Raw genomic sequence first — 22,472 nt, 5'->3', positions numbered from 1 at the left:
CACCGGTGTTATTACAACCTTACTTGCTCTGCTAATGGGTTTTTGCCCCCGGTGGCCGCTGGGGTTACTACAAGTTTAAATTAGCCAGCAGGTGTTACCTCCCCCTCCTTCCTATAAAAGGTTGTCAGGTGCTCTGGATCACTGTTGGTGATATGGTTCATTGCTAACCAACGTTGGTGAAGACTGGACCTACCTGGTGGAGAGGGGGTTCAGCTTATCTGGAGCAGTGTAGTTGCTGCTGGATGCTGATCGGATCCTTACGCTGTGGCCTCAGGAGCATTGGCAACAGAGAAAGCTAAGTTGTTTGTTTTCCCCGTTCGTTATTTTCCCCGGTGTTATATTAGTACAGCGGTGGGACCAGTGTCCGCACTAGCCAGTTCCCTAGTAAGGGATAGGTGCAGGGATAGTGAGGGACCGAGGTATCCTGGTCGGCGACAGGTGAAGAGCCTGTATAGGGAATGTTAGGAGTGTTCAGGGACACAGCCCTCAAGAGAGTGCAGGAGGTGTCCACGGCCCCGTTCCCTATTGTAGGGCCCACCGTTGTAATTGTGTCCCCTTGTTTGTCTTGTTGTTTTAGTTACTGACCTGCTGGTCGTGTCACACAGGGAAAGTCACTTCGTGACACTGTGCGGGCGTCTCTCAGTTCTTAGTTTAAGGGGGGGGGGTTCCATTCTTTATGCAACAACTCCTCAAACTAAAATCAAGTCTGTCTTATGCTGTCAGATATATTCCAGTGGTGTAGAAGAGATTTGGGTGCCACTTACCACTACAGCCCATTCATTCAGTAGTGGTCTGAGCTCATGGACTTCAACTCTCTAACATGCTATGATTTTGGTTCTCTCCAAGTCCTCTGCTTGCTGTCAGTGACTGACCACATTCTGGATCAGATCCAGAGGCTAGAACTTGTACAAACCCAAGACCTCTCACAACGGAAAACGAGAATGTTGTTACTTACTGACAACAGACAGCTCTTGTAACGGCGAGGAGCGGAAGTACAAAGTGTATTAGAAGGGTTTTCATTATACAATAATTACACTTTACAGACATTTAGCACAGGGAATGTGTCATCAGAAAAATGCCTATTCTTTAAAGCATATTAAATAGAAAATGGTAGCACACCAAATATGAAATATGTGAAATACGAATAGCAAAATGGCTTTAGCAATACATTTCATAATGAATCAATATGAAATAAGTGAAACATGAATAGCATAATGGCTTTTGTAATCTAGAAAAACATATGAGATACTTAGCACAAAAAAGTTCTAGATGTGCCGTCAGTTTTTCTATTACTTGTATACTGTTTTTCTGACTGAGCACTCCGCCCTTCATCAAGTGGTGATTTTAATCGCATTCCATCACATGTTTTGGTTCCTATCGTCCTATATATACAGGCTTTATCATCTTACTAGCCAGAGGTCAGTTCACACTAGGCAGTCAGTATAGGGACCCATTCAATCTGAGATCACCTTGTCGTTGGTGAATGGGCTCACATCTTTTGGCCAAATTTTGTGCTAAGTATCTCATATGTTTTTCTAGATTACAAAAGCCATTATGCTATTCATGTTTCACTTATTTCATATTTGATATGCCTTACAAAAGCCATTATGAAATGTATTACTAAAGCCATTTTGCTATTCGTATTTCACATATTTCATATTTGGTGTGCTACCATTTTCTATTTAATATGTAAGTTACCTTTTGGTATGCACCTATTCAGACTAGTTCTAGATGTGCCGTCAGTTTTTCTATTACTTGTATTCTTTAAAGCAGTTTTTATGTAACATGCATTTAAAAGAAAGTATAATTATTTTTTTTCTATTTTCAAAATTACTAATGATGATAATAATAATAAAAAAAAATCCTCCAATTTCCACAATAGCCTAATACTAGACACACTTCCTGTTCAGGTGACTTTTAAGCAGTCTAAATATCACCACAGACCGGATTACAATTAAAAGGTAACACCTCTATATACAGTAGAAAACACAGGATCCTCAATTCACAATATGTGATATCACAGTTCACCTCCTCCTTCTGTACAATGACCGATAACAACTCTATATACAGTAGAAAACACAGGATCCTCAATTCACAATATGTGATGTCACAGCTCACCTCCTCCTACACCTGTACAATGACTGATATCTCTACATACAGCGGATAACATAGGACTCACCATCCACATTAGATGATGTCAAATCTTACCTCTTCTCCCTTTCTGTAGGAGGACCTTTGCCCAAATTAGAGCATGGTTAGATAACACTTCTATACAAACAAATAGGGTAGTGAAGGAAATAGGAGTCTAATATAAGGCATATTGACCTGTGTCACAACTCCCCTGTAAGATTCTTCTTTGCACAGTGATTTAAAAAGCTTATAAAATTTGAAAAAATATAATTACCGTACCATAAAAACAATGTCATTTTCTGATGACACGTTTTCCATTAATTCTAACCAGCAAATAAATCCTATGCCCTTACCTATAATACTCTCCCGCTAGCATTCCTATTGGAGCAGAATCATCTCCGAGTACGGGTACATCAATGGCTTCCAATTTATCACCCTGTTATATGAAGATAAAACACAAGTTAGCTGTATACAGTATATACACATATAAACACTTACGTCTATTAGAACAGTTTCACATGGGTAAAATGTCCACTGTCAGGCCAGAAAAACAGCACCCAAATTACGGTCATGTGAAACGGACTGGACACATTCATTATCACCAATGTCCATTTCCATCAGTTTCCAACCAGTCCTCACCAGTGGGTATGAACAGCTTTCAGAATGGCAGTTCCTTATTGTCCAGCAAACCTAACAAGCCACTTCATCTAGGCCAGGAACGTTAGATTCAGCATGATGGCACTACTTACACCATTTGTCCTAGGTGAAGGAAAGCCTAATTGCAGCTTTGCATGCCCCTTCTATGTTCCCATTCAAGGGACTGTCCTGACAAATCCAGGATTCTTGGCAAGTGCGCATAGACTGTTCAGAATACAGCTACAGAACAAAGTATACCTACAGTTCCTGAACTTCAAATCCAGTACTGCCCATAGCCCACACCGGACTGGCACACCACTGATGAGTATGACAAATTAGCTAATGGACAGCTATGGGGGGCACATACTTTTCTGGTACACAGCTCTCTGAACAATTAGAGAGCATCCATTTGAATCAGATTTTACTACGATTTTATGACTAAGGGTATAACATAACATAACGGACCAGCCCCTCTTGGAAAAAAGAGTCAAATGTGAAAAGGTACAAGCTGCTGTGATCCCAAATAATCCCAGCAAAGAGCAAACAGATGAACGGCAAACTAGGGCACACAAATCACCACATTAACAGACGGAGCTATTTATCTGAAGTATTGCGGTATATATTTCAGTAAGAAAACGGAGGTGCTTGCATGAAAAAACATGAATATTTCAATGTGAAGCGAAAAAAGAAGAAATATGCAGCACTCACCAATATAGCTGAAAATCTGTGTCTTTATTTCACATGAATTCCATCAATGGATATGTGGACATGCAGGACGTTAGAGGAATGCTAGGGGAGGGAGGTGCCGGACAATGGCCGTTTCGCAATTTCTCGCTTCTACGGGTCCAGGCACCCGTAGAAGCGAGTAATCACTAAACGGCCGTTGTCCGGCACCTCCCTCCCCTAGCATTCCTCTAACGTCCTGCATGTCCACATAGCTATTGATGGAATTTATGTGAAATAAAGACGCACAGATTTTCAGCTATATCGGTGAGTGCTGCATGTGACCCCAAATAACCTACAAACAATTGCAGCAGTCGTAGGTGAACATTAAATATTGGCATTGTGAGCCGCTTTACTGCTATGTAGACTATACTTATACAACCGAAGTACTTAGAGACCAAATTGGCTCAGCAACAGCAGCGACAAGGTGACCACAATGGAGATGGGAATCTACACGATCAAACTTGTGTCTTCCTGGACAAGGCAAACTAATGTAAAGGACAGGTAGGGACTGGCGCTAAAAAAAAAAAAAGAACAAGCTCAGCCAAATACAGAGGCAATCACCACTCCCAAATATACCCTACAAAACTTATACTGAACAAATACAGCACAAAGAGGGGATTTAGAGATCCTCCAAAAATTCAAAAAATGCTAGAAAAAGGCAGAAATGCTTACCTGCCTAGGCTTCCAAACAAATGCACTATCAGGATGCAGTAGACCCATGTAGTTAATATGGCGGTAACACAGGTGCAGAAATACCGATGAGGCAACCACTCAGAACCTACCAATCCCAATGGAGGGGGTGGCTGCTTTTAGAGATTTAGAGATCCTCTAAAAATTAAAAAAAAATACTGGCAAAAGGCAGAGATGCTTACCTAACCAGGCCTCCAGGGCAGGTATGCGTCTCTGCCTTTTGCTAAAACTTATCCTGACCAACAAAAGGAGTCAAATGTGAAGAGGTGCAAGCTGCTGTGACTGCTGCTATATCTGGCGGAGGCAGTTTTCAGTTGTTATTGCTGGATCCTATCAGCCCTGTTCTAAGCCTTGTCCCAGGAGAGGCATGTCTGATAGTGAAGGTTCCCACTTACTTTTCCGCAGGTCACAAACAAACTCTCCAATTTTTATTGTCTATTCGGCAGTAATGCAATTAAAAATTCACATATTTAAACATTCACATCAACCACACTGCCGTCAGTTTGTCGCCGCCCGCTGCACGATGTCTAAATCTTAATGTCCTGGTTCTGATCCAATAGATTTTCTCCCTCCCCCACACGTTGGATCTTACGGCATTACTGAACAGATAATTGGCAATTATTGTTCTATGCGAAGGGGAAGTCGATAAAAGGTATATACACCCCCTCACCGCTTCATTCTCAAACCACAGGAAATAGCAGCAGTAATAATCTCCATCTCGAAATGTCAGCGTTGTGAATCCCTTCTGAAGGTACCGGCGAGACAAACCAATAAGGAACCAAACCTAGAAAAAAGAAGCAATGCGAGGTCAGTGATCGCTTGAAAAACGACTATGCGTTAAAGAAGCCCTCTAGGTCAGACCGATACAGTGGGGGGGGGGGGGCATTTATCAGTACGTCTGCTCCCAAAACTTTGCACAATTTCTGACACTTCCTTTTTGTAAAACACGCGTGATAAATTGATCAGTGTTTTACGTAATTTACGACACAATTTTTTTTTTTCCTAATCACGTCACTAATTATGAGATAAGGGAGGCCTGGTTAACCTTTTAGCGTGAAGAATGAGATATTTATGAATGCATTATTTTTTATATAAAAAGAAAAAAAGTTATAGATTCTAAAAGAACAGAAAATCATACATAAAAAGTTGTAAGAAAGAAATTTTGGCGAGTCCCAAAAATAGATAAAATCCTCAAAATTTATTTCAAATATTTTAAAAGGTCATATAGGTTGGGGATACATCTCACCGCGTTTCTGGTGGGGGCTTTTGCCAGAAACGCGTTGAGATGTATCCCCAACCTATATGATCGTTTGATAAATATGGGAGTGCTGGGGTTGAAGTGAGTGCCCTAAAGATCTGGTGTAAATTACGTCACTTTTGATAAATAGGGGGGGGTCCCTGTGTCCTGCCTAATTCAGGTGAAGCATGACATGGAATGAAGGAGCACAAGTCAATGGTATCACAATAGGATAGAAAGGTCCGTACCTGAGGATCCCCGCCGATCACAAGACTTCGGGTGAACATGTGTGACCATCGCTCTTTTCTCTTCCATGGGAACAGTAATGGCAATGAGTGACCACGGTAGTAGTAGAGTGAATATTAGAGGTGCACTCAGCCCGTCATACAGTTATCACCTATGCTACAGATAAGCAATCAATTTTTTCATGGAATAACCCCTTTAATTAAAGGGTGTTGTAAAATGACTAGGGACATCGCGCAGTTGTTTGGTCCCAATGGGATCATTCTCTATAAAGCAGATTAGATAAAATAGAGCGAGGGGCTCTAGCTCAAATGGACAAAATGTGACCATGCTAATCTATGGTCAACCATTTCTCTAAAAGGGCGCCTGATAATGCTAAAAATGACTAATTCCAGACATGACTGTCACACTTTTGAAAGAGATTGTATTAATGCACCATTGCATGAAAAAAAAAAAAATCTTAGCTTTGGAAATAATCGTTATTAAAAATTTACAGCTTTGAATTGATATAGTTACAGACTACAAACTAATCGTGTACAAAGGAAATGGAATATTACATTGGCTGCATTCACGAACCCCTATGGCATCCTGGTGCCTAATTGGATAGGCGTTATCCAGGCCTTAGATACTGATGTCAAATCCATGTGAAGATCAGATCAATGGGGGTCTAACACCCGGCACTGCCACCAATCAGTTATTTACACCTCCGGCAGCAGCTGGATATAAACGGTGCACAGGGCTGGAAAAGCACAGCTCCCTGCACCATGTAGTGGTCATTCTTGGGTACTGCAGCTCAGCTCCCACTCACTTCAATAGGAGTCGAGCTGCTTTGCTAGAGACAGGCAACTTCCCAGGGTACAGAGCTGTGCTTTTCCAGCTCCATACACACTTGACATCTGGCTAGGTTAGCTGCAAACACCTGATTGTTGGAGGCGCCATGTGACAGACCCCGTCCAACCTGATACTCATGTCTTAGCCTAAGGAAAAGTCAGCAAAATCTAAATTCTAATTGACAAGGGTTCTATATAATGTATGCGTCAAAAAACAAACAAAAAAAAAAAACACCAATGCCAGAGTGGGTGTAATGCCTGCCTTTCAGCAAGGTCTATACACCTGGAACTTTCAGCTTCTGGAAAAGCTGGATGACAGCCAATAAGTCCAACCTTACCCAGCTTTTCCAAACTCCCGAGGATCAGATCTGCCTTGTTATAAATGTCTTCATACCCAACTCTTTAATCTTCACATAATTTGGCAGACTTATCTTTCAGGATTCAGGAAAAGCTGGGTATCCATCCTTGTTTTGTTTGATTAGTAAATTCTGCCTGAAGTTCCATCTGGGCGGCTTTTAATTGCATTACACAGGATTATGACAGGGGTACATATTATCATTTCCAGGCGGAGTAATGTAATTTCCGTAAAAGCAAAACAAGTGGATTCTGTGTGATGCGAATGATCAAACATGGCAGAATTTTCTGAGAGTTTAGTCTCCAAAGACCCTGAATGTAATATGTTCTTAATGCAAATTACCAATTAATTAGGGTATGTTTTATTCCAACACCTGCTTGTAAAGATTATCCCTTTACACTAGTGCTCTACAACCTGTGGCTCTGCAGCTGCCTTTGGGCGAGCAGGGAGTCATGGCTTGCCACAGCTAGAGAGCGGCAGGATGCATGCTGGGAGTTGTAGTATAACGGTGATATGTTGCATGTAGGGAGTTGTAGTAGTATGGTAATTGTAGAGTCATACGTTGCATGCTGGGAGTTGAAGTACAATGGTAATTGTAGAGTCATACGTTGCATGCTGGGAGTAGTAGTACAATGGTAATTGTAGAGTCATACGTTGCATGCTGGGAGTAGTAGTACAATGGTGATAAATTGCATGCAGGGAGTTGAAGTACAATGGTAATTGTAGAGTCATACGTTGCATGCTGGGAGTAGTAGTACAATGGTGCTGTGCACGCTCCATAGTACCAGCTTGCTGTCTACAGTGCTCTGTAGATCTTGCCCATTACTAATGCCCCTGACCCCCGGGCACACTTCCATGCACTTTGACAAAGAGTAACAGGACAGGTTTCAATAGTCTTAAGTGTTTTCGTTAAGATCTGCAGACTCATCTGTTAACGCTGCTCACTAAGCACATTAGCCACGCTGAATGCCTTCGCTGAAAATACCTTGTTTTTTATGAAATTTGCCAACAAGCTGTTTCCGAGCTCGGTGGTGGATTTATCTTCAATATTCATGGAAGGAGCGACCATTTGTCCTACTGTGCGATCCACATATATAAAGTGCACCAAGCCGGGAAAATCTTCCAGATACGTGAATAGAAAAAGGTCAAGGAAAGGATTCTGATCTTCAGTTTCCCGTTTACAGACACAGATAACAGAAGTGACCAGCGAGAACATGCAGGCTCCATGAATACAACTATTTAATGGGATATTTCACAAGGTCAACTACTGTCCAATAGGCAATATAATCAGAGAGACGGGTCACCGACTCAGGACCTCCCCCCTCTATCAGTAAACAGCCATCCACAAAGAGGGGTTCTTCTCCAGTGGTCCCAGCCCTCCATGTATTACATGACTGGCCATTTATTACAGTTGTGCTTTGAGAGAGGTGTCGTCTATAGAGTCAGGGCACAGAGCTATTAAAGTAGCTGCAGCGATCATACCGGTGACTAGGAGATGAACCTCAGGGGTGGACATACCATCAGTGCAACCTGTGCAGCCACACAAAGGCAGGGGGCGACTGGTATCTCCAAAACAGCAATCCTGATTTTATCAGACACATTACTGAACTGAAAAGGTCCATACACTGGTCTTGTTCTTGTCTGTGCCGACAAAAAAAGCCTCTTCTGCAGGCTTAACATAAAGTATCATTCAATGACTAGACGGGCACCTCTACAATCCAAACCAAACATGCGATTTGTGAGCTCTTCTGCTGGTTTCCATACTACAATGAATGCAATTCTAAGTCAACCCCGACCTATCAAGCGATGCCCAACTTGTCTTTGTCCTACATTGTGTCACGGAGAAAAGAGAACGGGGCGGGGACAGGAGCAGTGAGCGGGGACAGGAGCGGGGAGAGGGGGGACAGGAGCAGGGAGCAGAGAGAGGAGCGGAGAAAGAAAAAAAATGATAAAAAGGAAGAAAAAAAAAAAAGGAGGAGCAGAGAAAGAAGGAAAGAAAGGAAAAATGTGGAGGAGCAGAGAAATTAGGGATGAAAGAAAGAACATGATGATGAAAGAAAAATAAAGAGAAGGGAGAAAGAAAAAAGAGAGAATATTTATTTCTAGGAATCTGAAATTAATCTGACGTATTTGGTATCGGCTGTAACCTCTCATGTGTCGGTGACACATCCAATCTTCTCCTGCTCTTTATTATGCACAGATGTTTTGTTTGCACTTGTAATACCTGGATGATGGCAAAATAATATCCGTCCATGCGTGGTCTCTTCTTTCACGTTTCTATTGTTTTATACTTTAAAATGGAACCGGATCCCAGAAAAACGCTATTAAAGGGGTTGTCTGGGCTTTTCACATAATCTCAGTACATATCTGGGCTGCAGAATTATGACAATAAATAATTTACTTTCTGTCACTAGTTTGCACGGTTTTCTAGATATTCTGAATAGAACGTCCAAGGCGGGGTGTGTTATGGCATTGAAATGAGAACTGGCCCTCCCCGTCCACATGAAGAAGCCCTCATCACACAGTAACAAATCCTCCCCCTCTAGCAGCCTCACTGCAGAGAGCAGACCACCCAGCTGCTCCTCCCCCAGACACACACTGAACAGTGATCTATGGAAAGTGAATCTAGTGAGGAGGGAAAATCGTCCTGTATTCTGGGCCACTCCATGATTACAATACATAACTCATTATCAGTAATTCCTTCCCTCACTGTCCCAGGCTGCTGGCAGCAGTGAGATGGCCAGTGATCTGTTGTGTGACAAAGCCTCTGCTGTGTGAATGAGACAGCTCTGTGTCACTGATGTCTTCACACAGCAGCAGAGTTGGTGCAGTGTATGTGTGAGCACTGTGTCTCTAATGACACAAATACTGATGGGAGCAGCCTGTCTAATCAGCAGCTGTAAGTGTGAAGTGTTGGGGGGTGTATGTATGGATATATGTATGATACTAAGGATTCTGATACTATAAATAAATTGCTTGTTTGTGTTATTGAGCCCTTCCTTCATTCCTTCCTAGCTTTTCACTATTCCTTTCTGACCCTGGCATACCTCCAGCCTGGGTAAGGTCTGTACCTATATCCTATCACTCTATAATGTTTCTAGCAGAAATACATAACCGGTGCACGCGGACCATTCACCTCTGCCAGTGCTGGGAAAGACAAGCTGCAATTTATTTATGTATTTTCCCATCACCTCCGGGCAATTTTCTGTTTTTTCGGTTTTTCGTTTTTCCCTCTCCTTCTTCCATAACTTTTCTATTTTTCCGTCAATACAGACATATGAGGCTTGTTGTTGTTTTTTGCAGGACGAGTTGTTCTTTTGAATCATGTCATTTATTTTACCATATAATGTACTGGAGATTGGGAAAAAATTCAAAGTGCAATTACACATTTGTTTTTTGGGTTTTTTATTCACCATGTTCACTATATGGTAACACTGATATGTCGGTATGATGTCTCGGGTTAGTACTATACGGTAACACTGACGTTTCGGTATGATGCCTCGGGTCAGTACTATATGGTAACACTGATATGTCGGTATGATGTCTCGGGTCAGTACTATATGGTAACACTGATGTGTCGGTATGATGCCTCGGGTCAGTACTATATGGTAACACTGACGTGTCGGTATGATACCTCGGGTCAGTACTATATGGTAACACTGATATGTCGGTATGATGTCTCGGGTCAGTACTATATGGTAACACTGATATGTCGGTATGATGCCTCGGGTCAGTACTATATGGTAACACTGATGTGTCGGTATGATGCCTCGGGTCAGTACTATATGGTAACACTGATGTGTCGGTATGATGTCTTGGGTCAGTACTATATGGTAACACTGATATGTCGGTATGATGTCTCGGGTCAGTACTATATGGTAACACTGATATGTCGGTATGATGTCTCGGGTTAGTACTAGATGGTAACACTGACGTGTCGGTATGATGTCTCGGGTCAGTACTATTTGGTAACACTGAGGTGTCGGTATGATGCCTCGGGTCAGTACTATATGGTAACACTGATATGTCGGTATGATGCCTCGGGTCAGTACTATATGGTAACACTGATATGTCGGTATGATGCCTCGGGTCAGTACTATATGGTAACACTGATATGTCGGTATGATGCCTCGGGTCAGTACTATATGGTAACACTGATATGTCGGTATGATGCCTCGGGTCAGTACTATATGGTAACACTGATATGTCGGTATGATGCCTCGGGTCAGTACTATATGGTAACAGATATGTCGGTATGATGTCTCGGGTCAGTACTATATGGTAACACTGATGTGTCGGTATGATGTCTCGGGTCAGTACTATATGGTAACACTGATATGTCGGTATGATGTCTCGGGTCAGTACTATATGGTAACACTGATATGTCGGTATGATGTCTCGGGTTAGTACTAGATGGTAACACTGACATGTCAGTATGATGTCTCGGGTCAGTACTATATGGTAACACTGACGTGTCGGTATGATGTCTCGGGTCAGTACTATATGGTAACACTGACGTGTCGGTATGATGTCTCGGGTCAGTACTATATGGTAACACTGACGTGTTGGTATGATGTCTCGGGTCAGTACTATATGGTAACACTGAAGTGTCGGTATGATACCTCGGGTCAGTACTATATGGTAACACTGACGTGTCGTCGGTATGATGTCTCGGGTCAGTACTATATGTACATATGTCTGTATTGACGGAAAAATAGAAAAGTTATGGAAGAAGGAGAGGGAAAAACGAAAAACAGAAAAAACAGAAATGTGCCGGGAGGTGATGCGAAAATACATAAATAAATTGCAGCTTGTCTTTCCCAGCACTGGCAGAGGTGAATGGTCCGCGTGCACCGGTTATGTATTTCTGCTAGAAACATTATAGAGTGATAGGATATAGGTACACACCTTACACAGGCTGGAGGTATGAAAGGGTCAGAAAGGTATAGTGAAAAGCTAGAAAGGAATGAAGGAAGGGCTCCTCAACAACACAAACAAGCCCTTTATTTATAGTATCAAAATCCTTAGCATCATATATATCTTCATACATACCCCCCCCAACACTTCACACTGTTTCAGCTGCTGATTGGACAGGCTGTTCCCATCAGTATTTGTGTCATTAGAGACACAGTGCTCACACATACACTGCACCAACTCTGCTGCTGTGTGAAGACATCAGTGACACAGAACTGTCTCATTCACACAGCAGAGGCTTTGTCACACAACAGATTACATCAGTGACTGCCATCCCCAGTGCAGATTAGAAGCTGCAGACCCCCATCACTGGCCATCACACAGTCTGTTCTCACTGCTGCCAGCAGCCTGGGACAGGGAGGGAAGGAATTACTGATAATGAGTTATGTATTGTAATCATGGAGTGGCCCAGAATACAGGACGATTTTCCCTCCTCCTCACTAGATTCACTTTCCATAGATCACTGTCCAGTGTGTGTCTGGGGGAGGAGCAGCTGGGTGGTTCTGCTCTCTGCACTGAGGCTGCTAGAGGGGGAGGATTCGTTACTGTGTGATGAGGGCTGCTTCATGTGGACGGGGAGGGCCTGTAGCTATGGAGGGTGGGGTTGTTGCTATAGAGGGCATGTTTGGAGTAGAGTAGGAGGTTACGACCAGTTCTCATTTCAATGCCATAACACACCCCGCCTTGGACGTTCTGTTCAGAATATCTAGAAAACCGTGCAAACTAGTGACAGAAAGTAAATTACTTATTGTCATAATTCTGCAGCCCAGATATGTACTGAGATTATGTGAAAAGCCCGGACAACCCCTTTAACCTGCAGATATGGGGTTAATCAGCATGATAATAGCGTTATTATCCTGCCCGACGCCTGCACTTAGCCACATGCTGCGGGGAGATAATTAACTTTATTCCCCCCGGTAGCGCTCTGGTTATAGTCATGGGGGAGACGGCGGAGTGGGTTCAGCCATCGCTCTGTGTAGAGACACTGGCAGACTGAACTGGTGCCGACCCCTTTACTGAAACCGGAATGCTGCCAGAGGGAATAAAGTTCATTTTCTCCCAGCAGCGTTCTGCTATGTGAAGGCTTCGGGCAGGATAATAACGCTATTAGCATGCTGATTAACCCCGTATTTGCAGGTTAATAGCGTTTTTCTGGTGACAGGTTCCCTTAAAAGCCCCTCTGATTAGTAGGGTTCACGTTCTGCATTGTCACTAACAGACAGAGCTGCTCAGACATAATTGGGCAGCATGATGGCTCAGTGGTTAGCACTGCAGCCTTGCATGCTGTAGTACTGGGTACAAATCCCATCAAGGACATCTGCAAGGAGTTTGTAAGTTCTCCCCGTGTTTGCGTTTGTTTCCTCCAGGTTTTCCGGTTTCCTCCCACACTCCAAAGACATACTGATAGGGAATTTAGATTGAGTGCCCCATCGGGGACAGCGATGATGGTGTCTGTAAAGCGCTGTGGAATTAGTGATGCTGTATAAGTAAATAAATAAATTGTGGACAGAACCCAGTGTGGAGGACCACACCGCCACCTAGTGCTAGAGAGGTGAATTGCAAGCTCTGAACAACCAAAGGATCTATAATATGTATCCAAGATGAGATGCTCCAGAATTATAAGTATTTACTAGCACGAATGCAAGATGACAGATCTTCTTTCATGAAGATTTTTAGATGTTAGAGTAATAAAGATTAGTCGCTGTATTAATATAATGCGTTACTACTTACTAATATACTATTTGCTGTGAGTGAATGAGACACAATGTTTAAATTCAGAGACCGAAAGTCTGTACATGGGTCACTGCCACTGATTGCAAACAAGAGTGTTCTCATGCACAGACAGCAAACATGTACAATACAGGCAAAATTATTGGGGCCACAACACTCAATTATTGAATTTTATTTTTTCATTTCATTCATTGCCCCCCAGTGTATAACATCCGGCTTCATTGCCCCCCCAGTGTATAACGTCCGGCTTTATCGCTTCCTCTCCCAGTGTATAACATCCGGCGTCATTGCCCCTCGGTGTATAACATCTGGCTTCATCGCCCCAGTGTATAACACCTGGCTTCTTTGCCCCCCGGTGTATAACGTCCAGCTTCATCGCCCCTACCCCCCCGCCCCAGAGTACAACATCCAGCTTCATCGCCCCCCTGTGTATAACATCCGGCTTCATTGCCCCCCAGTGTATAACATCCGGCCACTCGCTCCCTGGTGTATAATAGCTGGCTTCATCGCCCCCAGTGTACAACATCCGGCTTTATTGCTCCCCCAGTGTATAACATCCGGCTTCATCGCTCCCCAGTGTATAACATCCGGCTTCATCACCCCCCAGTGTATAACATCCGGCTTCACCACGCCCACTGTACAACATCCGGCTTTATTGCTCCCCCAGTGTATAACATCCGGCTTCATCACCCCCCAGTGTATAACATCCGGCTTCATCGCCCCCAGTGTACAACATCCGGCTTTATTGCTCCCCCAGTGTATAACATCCGGCTTCATCACCCCCCAGTGTATAACATCCGGCTTCATCACCCCCCAGTGTATAACATCCGGCTTCATCACCCCCCAGTGTATAACATCCGGCTTCATCGCCCCCAGTGTACAACATCCGGAGTCATCGCCCGCAGTGTATAACATCCGGCTTCATCGCCCGCAGTGTATAACATCTGGCTTCATCGCCCCCAGTGTACAACATCTGGCTTCATTGCCCTCCAGTGTATAACATCCGGCTTCATTGCCCCCCCAGTGTACAATATCCGGCTTCATTGCCCCCCAGTGTACAATATCCGGCTTCACTGCCCCCCAGTGTATAACATCCGGGTTCACTGCCCCCCAGTGTATAATATCCGGCTTCATTGCCCCCAGTGTACAATATCCGGCTTCATTGCCCCCCAGTGTACAATATCCGGCTTCATTGCCCCCCAGTGTACAATATCCGGCTTCATTGCCCCCCAGTGTACAATATCCGGCTTCATTGCCCCCCCAGTGTACAACAACCGGCTTCATTGCCCCCCAGTGTACAACATCTGGCTTCATTGCCCTCCAGTGTACAATATCGGCTTCATTGCCGCCCAGTGTACAACATCTGGCTTCATTGCCCCCCCAGTGTATAACATCTGGCTTCATTGCCCCCCCAGTGTACAATATCCGGCTTCATTGCCCTCCAGTGTACAATATCGGCTTCATTGCCGCCCAGTGTACAACATCCGGCTTCATTGCCCCCCCAGTGTACAATATCCGGCTTCATTGCCCTCCAGTGTACAATATCGGCTTCATTGCCGCCCAGTGTATAACATCCGGCTTCATTGCCCCCCCAGTGTATAACATCTGGCTTCATTGCCCCCCCAGTGTATAACATCTGGCTTCATTGCCCCCCCAGTGTACAATATCCGGCTTCATTGCCCTCCAGTGTACAATATCGGCTTCATTGCCGCCCAGTGTACAACATCCGGCTTCATTGCCCCCCAGTGTACAATATCCAGCTTCATTGCCCTCCAGTGTACAATATCCGGCTTCATTGCCCTCCAGTGTACAATATCGGCTTCATTGCCGCCCAGTGTATAACATCCGGCTTCATTGCCCCCCCAGTGTATAACATCTGGCTTCATTGCCCCCCCAGTGTACAATATCCTGCCTCATCGCCCCCAGTGTACAACATGCGGCTTCATTAAACCTCAGTGTGTAACCTCCTGCCACTCGCTCCGAGGTGTATAAGCTCCTGTAGGAGTAATGTGGGGGGCACATACTTTTCTCCCTATAATGCATCTTACAATTACCGAGGGACTGAGGCTCAGAGAACTGTACATTAGAAAGTTGTATAATGATTACTTTATATGAGGATTAACCTTTATTTTTATATAACAGGATATCAGATCAGGTGAGAAGTTTCCTGTTACTTGTGTACAGATGAGTTTTATACCTCTAGAATGACGACATTGCAGCCCTATAAAAAGGATATGTCACCATTGTAATGTTCCTCTTGCTCTTCACCAGAAGAAATTCCTTCCAGTCCATCAATTTCTCTCTGAAAAATGAGAACATATAAATCTTTCCTTCTGCCGAACTTCCTTCCTGCCTCTTGTAAAATCTCATAATCATCCATCTCGGCATCTTATCGGCCGGTCGGCGGCTTATATCTCATCTGCGGATATACAGGCTCCTTCACTTATATTAGAGCTGCCCATTTCTCATCCGGCACAATCCACCTTCCTCCTGGGTTTCCTGCAGGCTATTATGGTAATAGGGCACGTCAGAAACAATGGGGGTTATTTATTATTAAACAATGGGGCAGGCTATAGAGGACCGGTGCAGAAAATGTACATTATAACCCACTTTTACTCCCCCCATTTTACAATTCGCTGACAGTTTTTTGGCCTGATCAAAATGACACAGGAGTGAAATGACTCGCTGCCCTGTAAAAAGTGTCAGGGCTTAATCTGCCCTGCTGTAGAAAGGGCAGAGGGGGGAGGCTCCTGCTGCAGAAAGGGCAGAGGGGGGGGGAGGCTCCTGCTGCAGAAAGATGATAATTACTTACCGGTAATTTAATTTTCCCGAACCATGACAGCACCATACGAAGAGAGTATCTGGAAACCTACAGAATAAAAAAGGTGGAACCCCGAGTTTACAGAGTATAGGAGGTAGCCGCACAATTAAAGACATCAGAAAAAAAAACACTTGGAACCAAGACGAGCGCCATATAAAGATACCTTTTTTCCATTTTTTTTTTTTTTTTTTTTTGCGCACCAGGTGAATAAGGGGAAGACATTCCACAACTAGAAAAAATAAGTGAGGGAATAAGCACGGTGCGATCATGGTTAGGGAAAATCCAATTACCAAGTAATCATCATCTTTTCCCGACACCCTGACAGCACCGTATGGAGACTAAAATAGAAAAAATCCCTAGGGAGGGACCACCGCAGAAAGAACTCTTCAAAAGGAAAGGCCAGGGTATCCCAGATCTAATCTGCAGTGTTTAAAGAAAGTAAAGGGAGATGACCAGACTGCGGCTTTGCAGATCAGACCAGCAGAAGCAATAGTCCTCTCTGCCCAAGAGGTAGCCATGGCTCTTCTAGAATGAGACTTATGGTGTTTTCATATTGTCTTTAGCACTAGTTCAGTGGCCCCGTTGGGGGCTTAAGCCTGAATCAATCTCAAAAGATTTGTACTTGTGCGCCGATGGCTCCATTGACTATAATGGTGCCGACAGAGAAAGCGTGCGCTCTGCTGTGCATTTTCTGGAGGCAGACATTAAGCCGTAGTAGACTGCGTCTGGGTATCCGCCTCCAGTAGACTTATACGCCCGAAAATGATGCACGACAGAGAGCATGTTCGCTCCGTCGGCAGCACTATAGTCCCGTTGGTGCATACTTCCGAATCCCATTTTGCTGGGGGGGGGATCTGATGTAAGCCCTAAAGGGGCAACTGAACGGGTGCCAAACGTAATGTGAAAGTCCCACTTTTGCAGAAGAGTATCCATCTCAATCAGGGGAAAAAAAAAAAACAAAACTTTTCCTCTTGTCCATTCTCCATTGTACTGAATAGGTCTATTACTGGGAAACCTTACAAGGAAAAAATGTGGCTGAAGATTTCCCGAATCAAACACCGTTCCCCTAGGCTGACAGCATGACGGCTTAGGTCTTCTCCTTTAAGGGTATGTGCACACGCTGTGGATTCTGCTGCGGATCCGCTGCGGATTTGGCCTCTGCAGATCCGCAGCAGTTCTGCAGACAGTGTACAGTACAATGTAAGGCTATTTGATTTACAATCCGCTGTGCACATGCTGCGGTTTTTCAACTGCGGAAAAGCTGCGGTTTTGAATCCGCAGAAAGAATTGACCTGTCAATTCTTTCTGCGGATTCCGCTGCGGTTTGCCACCTATTCCATTGTCCAGGTGTCAAACCGCAGGTCATTTTAGCTGCGGTTTTACCTGCGGATCCGCAGATACAAATCCGCTGGTGAATCCGCAGCGTGTGCACATAGCCAAAGATGACGAGGAAAGATTTTGTTCAGCTAACTGGAAGTTGTCCTTCATTTCTTCATGCATCACTGGACCTGATATGGTTCCCCTGATGATTTATGTAGCCCACCGATGTTCTGTTGTCGGACATTTCCCCTGAAATCCACATTAGTGAAACCTGTAACAATTTTCTTACTGCTGTTAATTCCTTTAGATTTGATGAATTTTTCTTCATTGTGATGCCCCATAGATCCTGATAGATGTGACAGTCTAGGTGGGCTCTCCACCCTTCCAGACTTGCATTTGTGGTAATTACCACTGGTTCCTGAACTGTCCACGGAACTCATCTAATGAGGTTCCTTTTATCCAACCACCAGATTAAAAAGACCCGAACTTTTGCAGATAACAAGATTTTTTGGTCCAGATGATCTGTCATCCTGTCCTGCATTGCCAGTATCTCCCATTGAAGGTGTCTTGTACGAATCTGGGCCCACTATACTGCTGGAATTGTGTCTGTTAATGAGCCCAATAGGGACATTGCTCCCCTTATCAAAATGTCCCGATGCGCCTGAATTTTTCACGATTTTGTGCCTGATTTTCAAAATGTTCTCCAGCGGAAGAAAACACAGCAGACGGGCTGAATCCACACAGATCTCTAGAAAAATCTGAACCTGTAGAGGTCTCAACTTGGACTTCCCTTTTTCACAATCCAAGCCAGCTCTGACAGGCTAGCTAGGACCTGATTGCTTTTGTACAGTCTTTCTTAGAGTCTCTTATAATTAGGAAGACATCCAGGTAAGGCACTAACAAAATATCTTTATTTCCTTATGTAGGAAGACATTTCTGGCACAATCTTGGTGAAAACTCTGGGTGCTAAAGAAAGCTCAAAAGGAAGGCACTTGTATTACAGATGGAGTAAATCCTCTCTGATCTTCACCGCTACCCTGAGGAATTCCTGATGGTCTGGATGTAGTTGTCCTTCAGGTCTATCACTGCCTGAACAAAACAGGTATAAATGAACAGACTGCTGTAAAATACTGTTCTGATTCTGGTACTTAAACCAGGACATGTCTATCTAAAAGCTTCTGAACATCTAATTCTAACGACCTCTGGTCCTTTGTCCCTTACTCGTGTTTTGTTCATTCTTCTTGGTGGGATTTGGTGGTTTTTTAGGGAAAAAACTAGCCTGAGAAAGAGAATCTATGACCCACCGGGAAGCTGGCAAAGAGGCCCACTGATCTGAAAAGAGCCATGCCTCCACCCAAACGCTGGTGTCATGGTTGCATAGGTCTTCCTTTATTGAGCTAAAACACTCTGGGGTTTTTTTTTCCTCCAGGTGCTTTCGCTCCTCTTGCTCTCATTCCTCTGGTTTCTCTTGGAGCCCCGAAAAGGATTTTTGGATCTAGGAAAAAAAGGTAGAGAAATCCTTTTTCCCCCCTATCTCTTAATGTCATCTAGAGCAAAGCCGAATAGAAAACCCCTCTGACATGGAATAGCACAAAGTTGAATTTTAGCTTGAAAATCCATCGTCCAGTTTTTACGCCAAAGAGTTCTACAGGTGGAGTTAGAAAGGCCACAGGAGCGGGCAGCCAACTTAATACTATCTATAGATGGATCTGCCAGGAAATCTGCCACCTTCTGAATCGTAGGCAGGGCTTCCAAAAGTTGATCTCTTGGACATTTATTTCTTATCTGGGAGTCTAATTCCTGTAACCATTTAGTTAGAGATCTAACTGTACAAGTAGCCCAACTACTGGGCTTGAAAGAACCAGCTGCTGCTTCCCATGTCAGCCTAAGAAAAGTGTTGGCTTTTTTAGCTAAAAGGGTCTTTAAGGGAACCTTGGTCATCAAAAGTGCGATTTTAGCCATAGCACAACAATTTTTGGGAATTTCTCCCAAATCTTTGTCAAACAGGTACTTTGCCTTAAGCGAGTTAAGGAACGAGACTTTAACAGGTTTTTCCCCACTCTTTACTAATGAGGAAAAGTAGATTCTTATGTACTGGAAATCCAGTATATCTATGTTCCTCTAACCCACTAAATAAAGTCCTGGATCGACAAGGGTTCTCTAGGGTAGTGTAATAATGATGGACTGTTCTGCTGCATTCCTACCACTGAAAACAACAATCGCGCTATGTGTATAGTGTCATGCGGCTTAACATGTAAAGGGAATAGTAATGTGCATCTTATATAATGTATTATGGTAAGGATAGGACATAGTTAATGATAACACTAGTTCCCATCTGCTAGACTAGTTCTAATAAAAGGTTGGCATTTCCTGGTAGTGAGAGTTAGAGAAGTGCAGTGACAACTTCAAGTTCGAGTACTGTGGGCTGCTAGGGGCAGCAGGTGGTACTTGTTCCAGGCAGGGGGAGGCCGTACTGACCTCCCGTGTGGACATTCCTGTAACGTCTGGAACTTAGGGCTTAGTCCAGGTACTAAGGAGAGGGCCTGGTCTTCTGACATCTTGAGGTTGGTGAATGTGGAATAACGTGAAATGCATGTGGCTCAACCCGGGTGCACTGCTGAAGTGGACAGGATATCCCTGAGACTGACAGTCAGCGGGCTTAGGGATAATCCAAGAAGAACAAGTGGCAGGGCTGAAGAGGTTCTGTACTAAGGAAGGAAGAAACATGAAATGTTGTGTCCTCTCCCACATGTCACCACCTGACGAACTTGAACCGACTAGTAAAATTTTGCCTGTTGTAAAGAACTTGGTGACTCGTGGATTGCGTGCAGCAGCTCCAGAGGACGGAAACCTTGAGGCAGCAGAGTCCAGCGGACTACAAGTGAGTGTGATGCACACCTCACTGTGACTGGGATACTGCTTGTCTGAAAAGTGCCAGATCATAAACGGACAGCAGCTTGGTCATGACTACCGCTCTCGCGCACTTTACAATAGATTTGACGACCTTAAGCAACTTTCCCGTGTTTTCAAACGGGAAGCATGGACGCCCATATTCATCATCAGAGAGGATGACTCTGAAGAATAAGCAACAATTAAAGGGAATATGTCACCCCATTTTTCAGTATCAGCTGCCATCACCGCCATCAGAGGCTTATCTACAGTATTCTGTAATGCTGTAGATAAGCCCCCAATGTAACCTGAAAGATAAGAAAAATGAGTTAGGGGCCCGTTACACATAGCGATATCGCTAGCAATATCGCTGTAGTAGCAGCGATATCGCTACATGTGATACTTACCTCCGACCGGCTCCCCCGCTGCTCACCGCTGGTCGCGCGAGAATGTCCTGGACCATTTCTCGTCGGGCGCTTCCTGTGGCGCCGACGAGCGACGCGTGGATGCGGGCGGGAGGACGTCAGGATCGCCTCGTCTGACAGGTAAGTAGCGACTCACGACCGCTGCTGTGTCGCTGGTGAGATCTGCCTGTGTGGCAGCTCACTAGCGACCACTTAGCGATGCACCAGCGATCCATATCGTTGTCGGGATTGCTGGTGCACCGCTAAGTGTAACGGTACCCTTAGATTATACTCAACAAGGCAGAGCAGTGCGTCTGTGCAGAAGCCACGACGGGAAGCAAAGAAGAGGACGTCACCGTTAGAAGATGGGAGGTGCCGGACCACAACACCCATCGGACCAAGACCGGACAACCCCCCCGGTGAGTATAATCTAACTCATTTTTCTTATCTTTCAGGTGATATCGGGGGCTTATCTACAGCATTACAGAATGCTGTAGATAAGCCCCTGATGGTGGTTCCGGCAGCTGATACTCCAAAAATGGGGTGACAGATTCCCTTTAATTCCCTGGAATCTTCCAATTCTTCCACAGAACTGGTTACAACTGGGTCGTGGCGTTTACTTGAAGAGGAAGCGCTGATCTGACTCATGTCTTTCTTAACTTCTTCCTTGATCAATGATTTAATATCCTGGAACAAAGATGGCGACTCCTTGAATACGGTTTTCTCAATACAGGAGCAACAGAGCCTCTTAGTATACGAGTTTGGCAGACTTTATTTACACAGGGCACATTCCCTGTTTTTATTCTTTGCAGAATCTTTCCTAGGCTTATCCTACGGAATATATCAATAGCAACCAATCAGTATATAAAGTACAATATTAGTACTCAGACGATCCTTTGCCTTGGCAACTACCATGCAAGGAGGAGGTTTTGGGTCATTTACGGCATCTCCGCTGGGCATCCCTGGATCGTCCATACTGCCACTTCAGTAGCTGTGAATCCACTGCCCGCCGGATGGAGTAAATGCATCCCTCTGACATCCAAGAATAAAGGAGGGGAAAGGGAAGGGTGTGGGGGGCCCTATTCCAATTGGAGATAAGCTTAACCCCTGACCTCCAACCAGATGTACACCGGTTCAGTCTTTCAAACTCGGACGGTTTTTGCAGAGCACACAGTCCTCGTGTGCTGCGTCACATCTGTCCATTCTCCTGGAAGCGCCTTTGCCCCACGAAGGGCTCCGAACACATAAGCGTCGTTGTGCTGGGCCATCTCTGGCCCCAACTTCAGAACTCAGAAGTGGCGCAAATGTAGTAGAGTGGCGTCCACTCATTATTCCATCAAATGCCTGGAAAGACAGGGAAGGACAACAGACCCCATCAACAGACAAGGGGACCATCGACTGAAAATCCTGGGGACGCCTCCTACAACTCCAGGTATCTTCCAACTTCATCCGGCAGGGCTGTAGATCTCCTCCCGCAGAAACAGCA

At 44.5% G+C, this 22,472-nt stretch overlaps 1 protein-coding gene across 2 annotated transcripts in view; it reads right to left on the bottom strand.

Moving 5' to 3' along the window:
• Positions 1-22,472, bottom strand: part of HPS1 (HPS1 biogenesis of lysosomal organelles complex 3 subunit 1) — a 69,275-nt gene that overhangs the window by 11,708 nt on the left and 35,095 nt on the right. For both annotated transcript variants that reach the window (XM_073552818.1, XM_073552819.1), the window contains exons 15-18: positions 15,791-15,854; positions 7,833-7,979; positions 4,853-4,966; positions 2,484-2,566 (exon numbers count right to left, since the gene is read on the bottom strand). In XM_073552818.1, the coding sequence (XP_073408919.1) occupies positions 2,484-2,566; positions 4,853-4,966; positions 7,833-7,979; positions 15,791-15,854 (408 nt within the window). The remainder of the gene's footprint in view (positions 1-2,483; positions 2,567-4,852; positions 4,967-7,832; positions 7,980-15,790; positions 15,855-22,472) is intronic.

This window comes from Dendrobates tinctorius, unplaced genomic scaffold (genome assembly GCF_039654945.1).
Source record: "Dendrobates tinctorius isolate UK_male_01 unplaced genomic scaffold, ASM3965494v1 ptg000196l, whole genome shotgun sequence".
NCBI lineage: Eukaryota > Metazoa > Chordata > Amphibia > Anura > Dendrobatidae > Dendrobates > Dendrobates tinctorius.
Note: the sequence above shows the minus strand (reverse complement) of the source record. Positions and strands in the feature narration are given on the sequence as shown.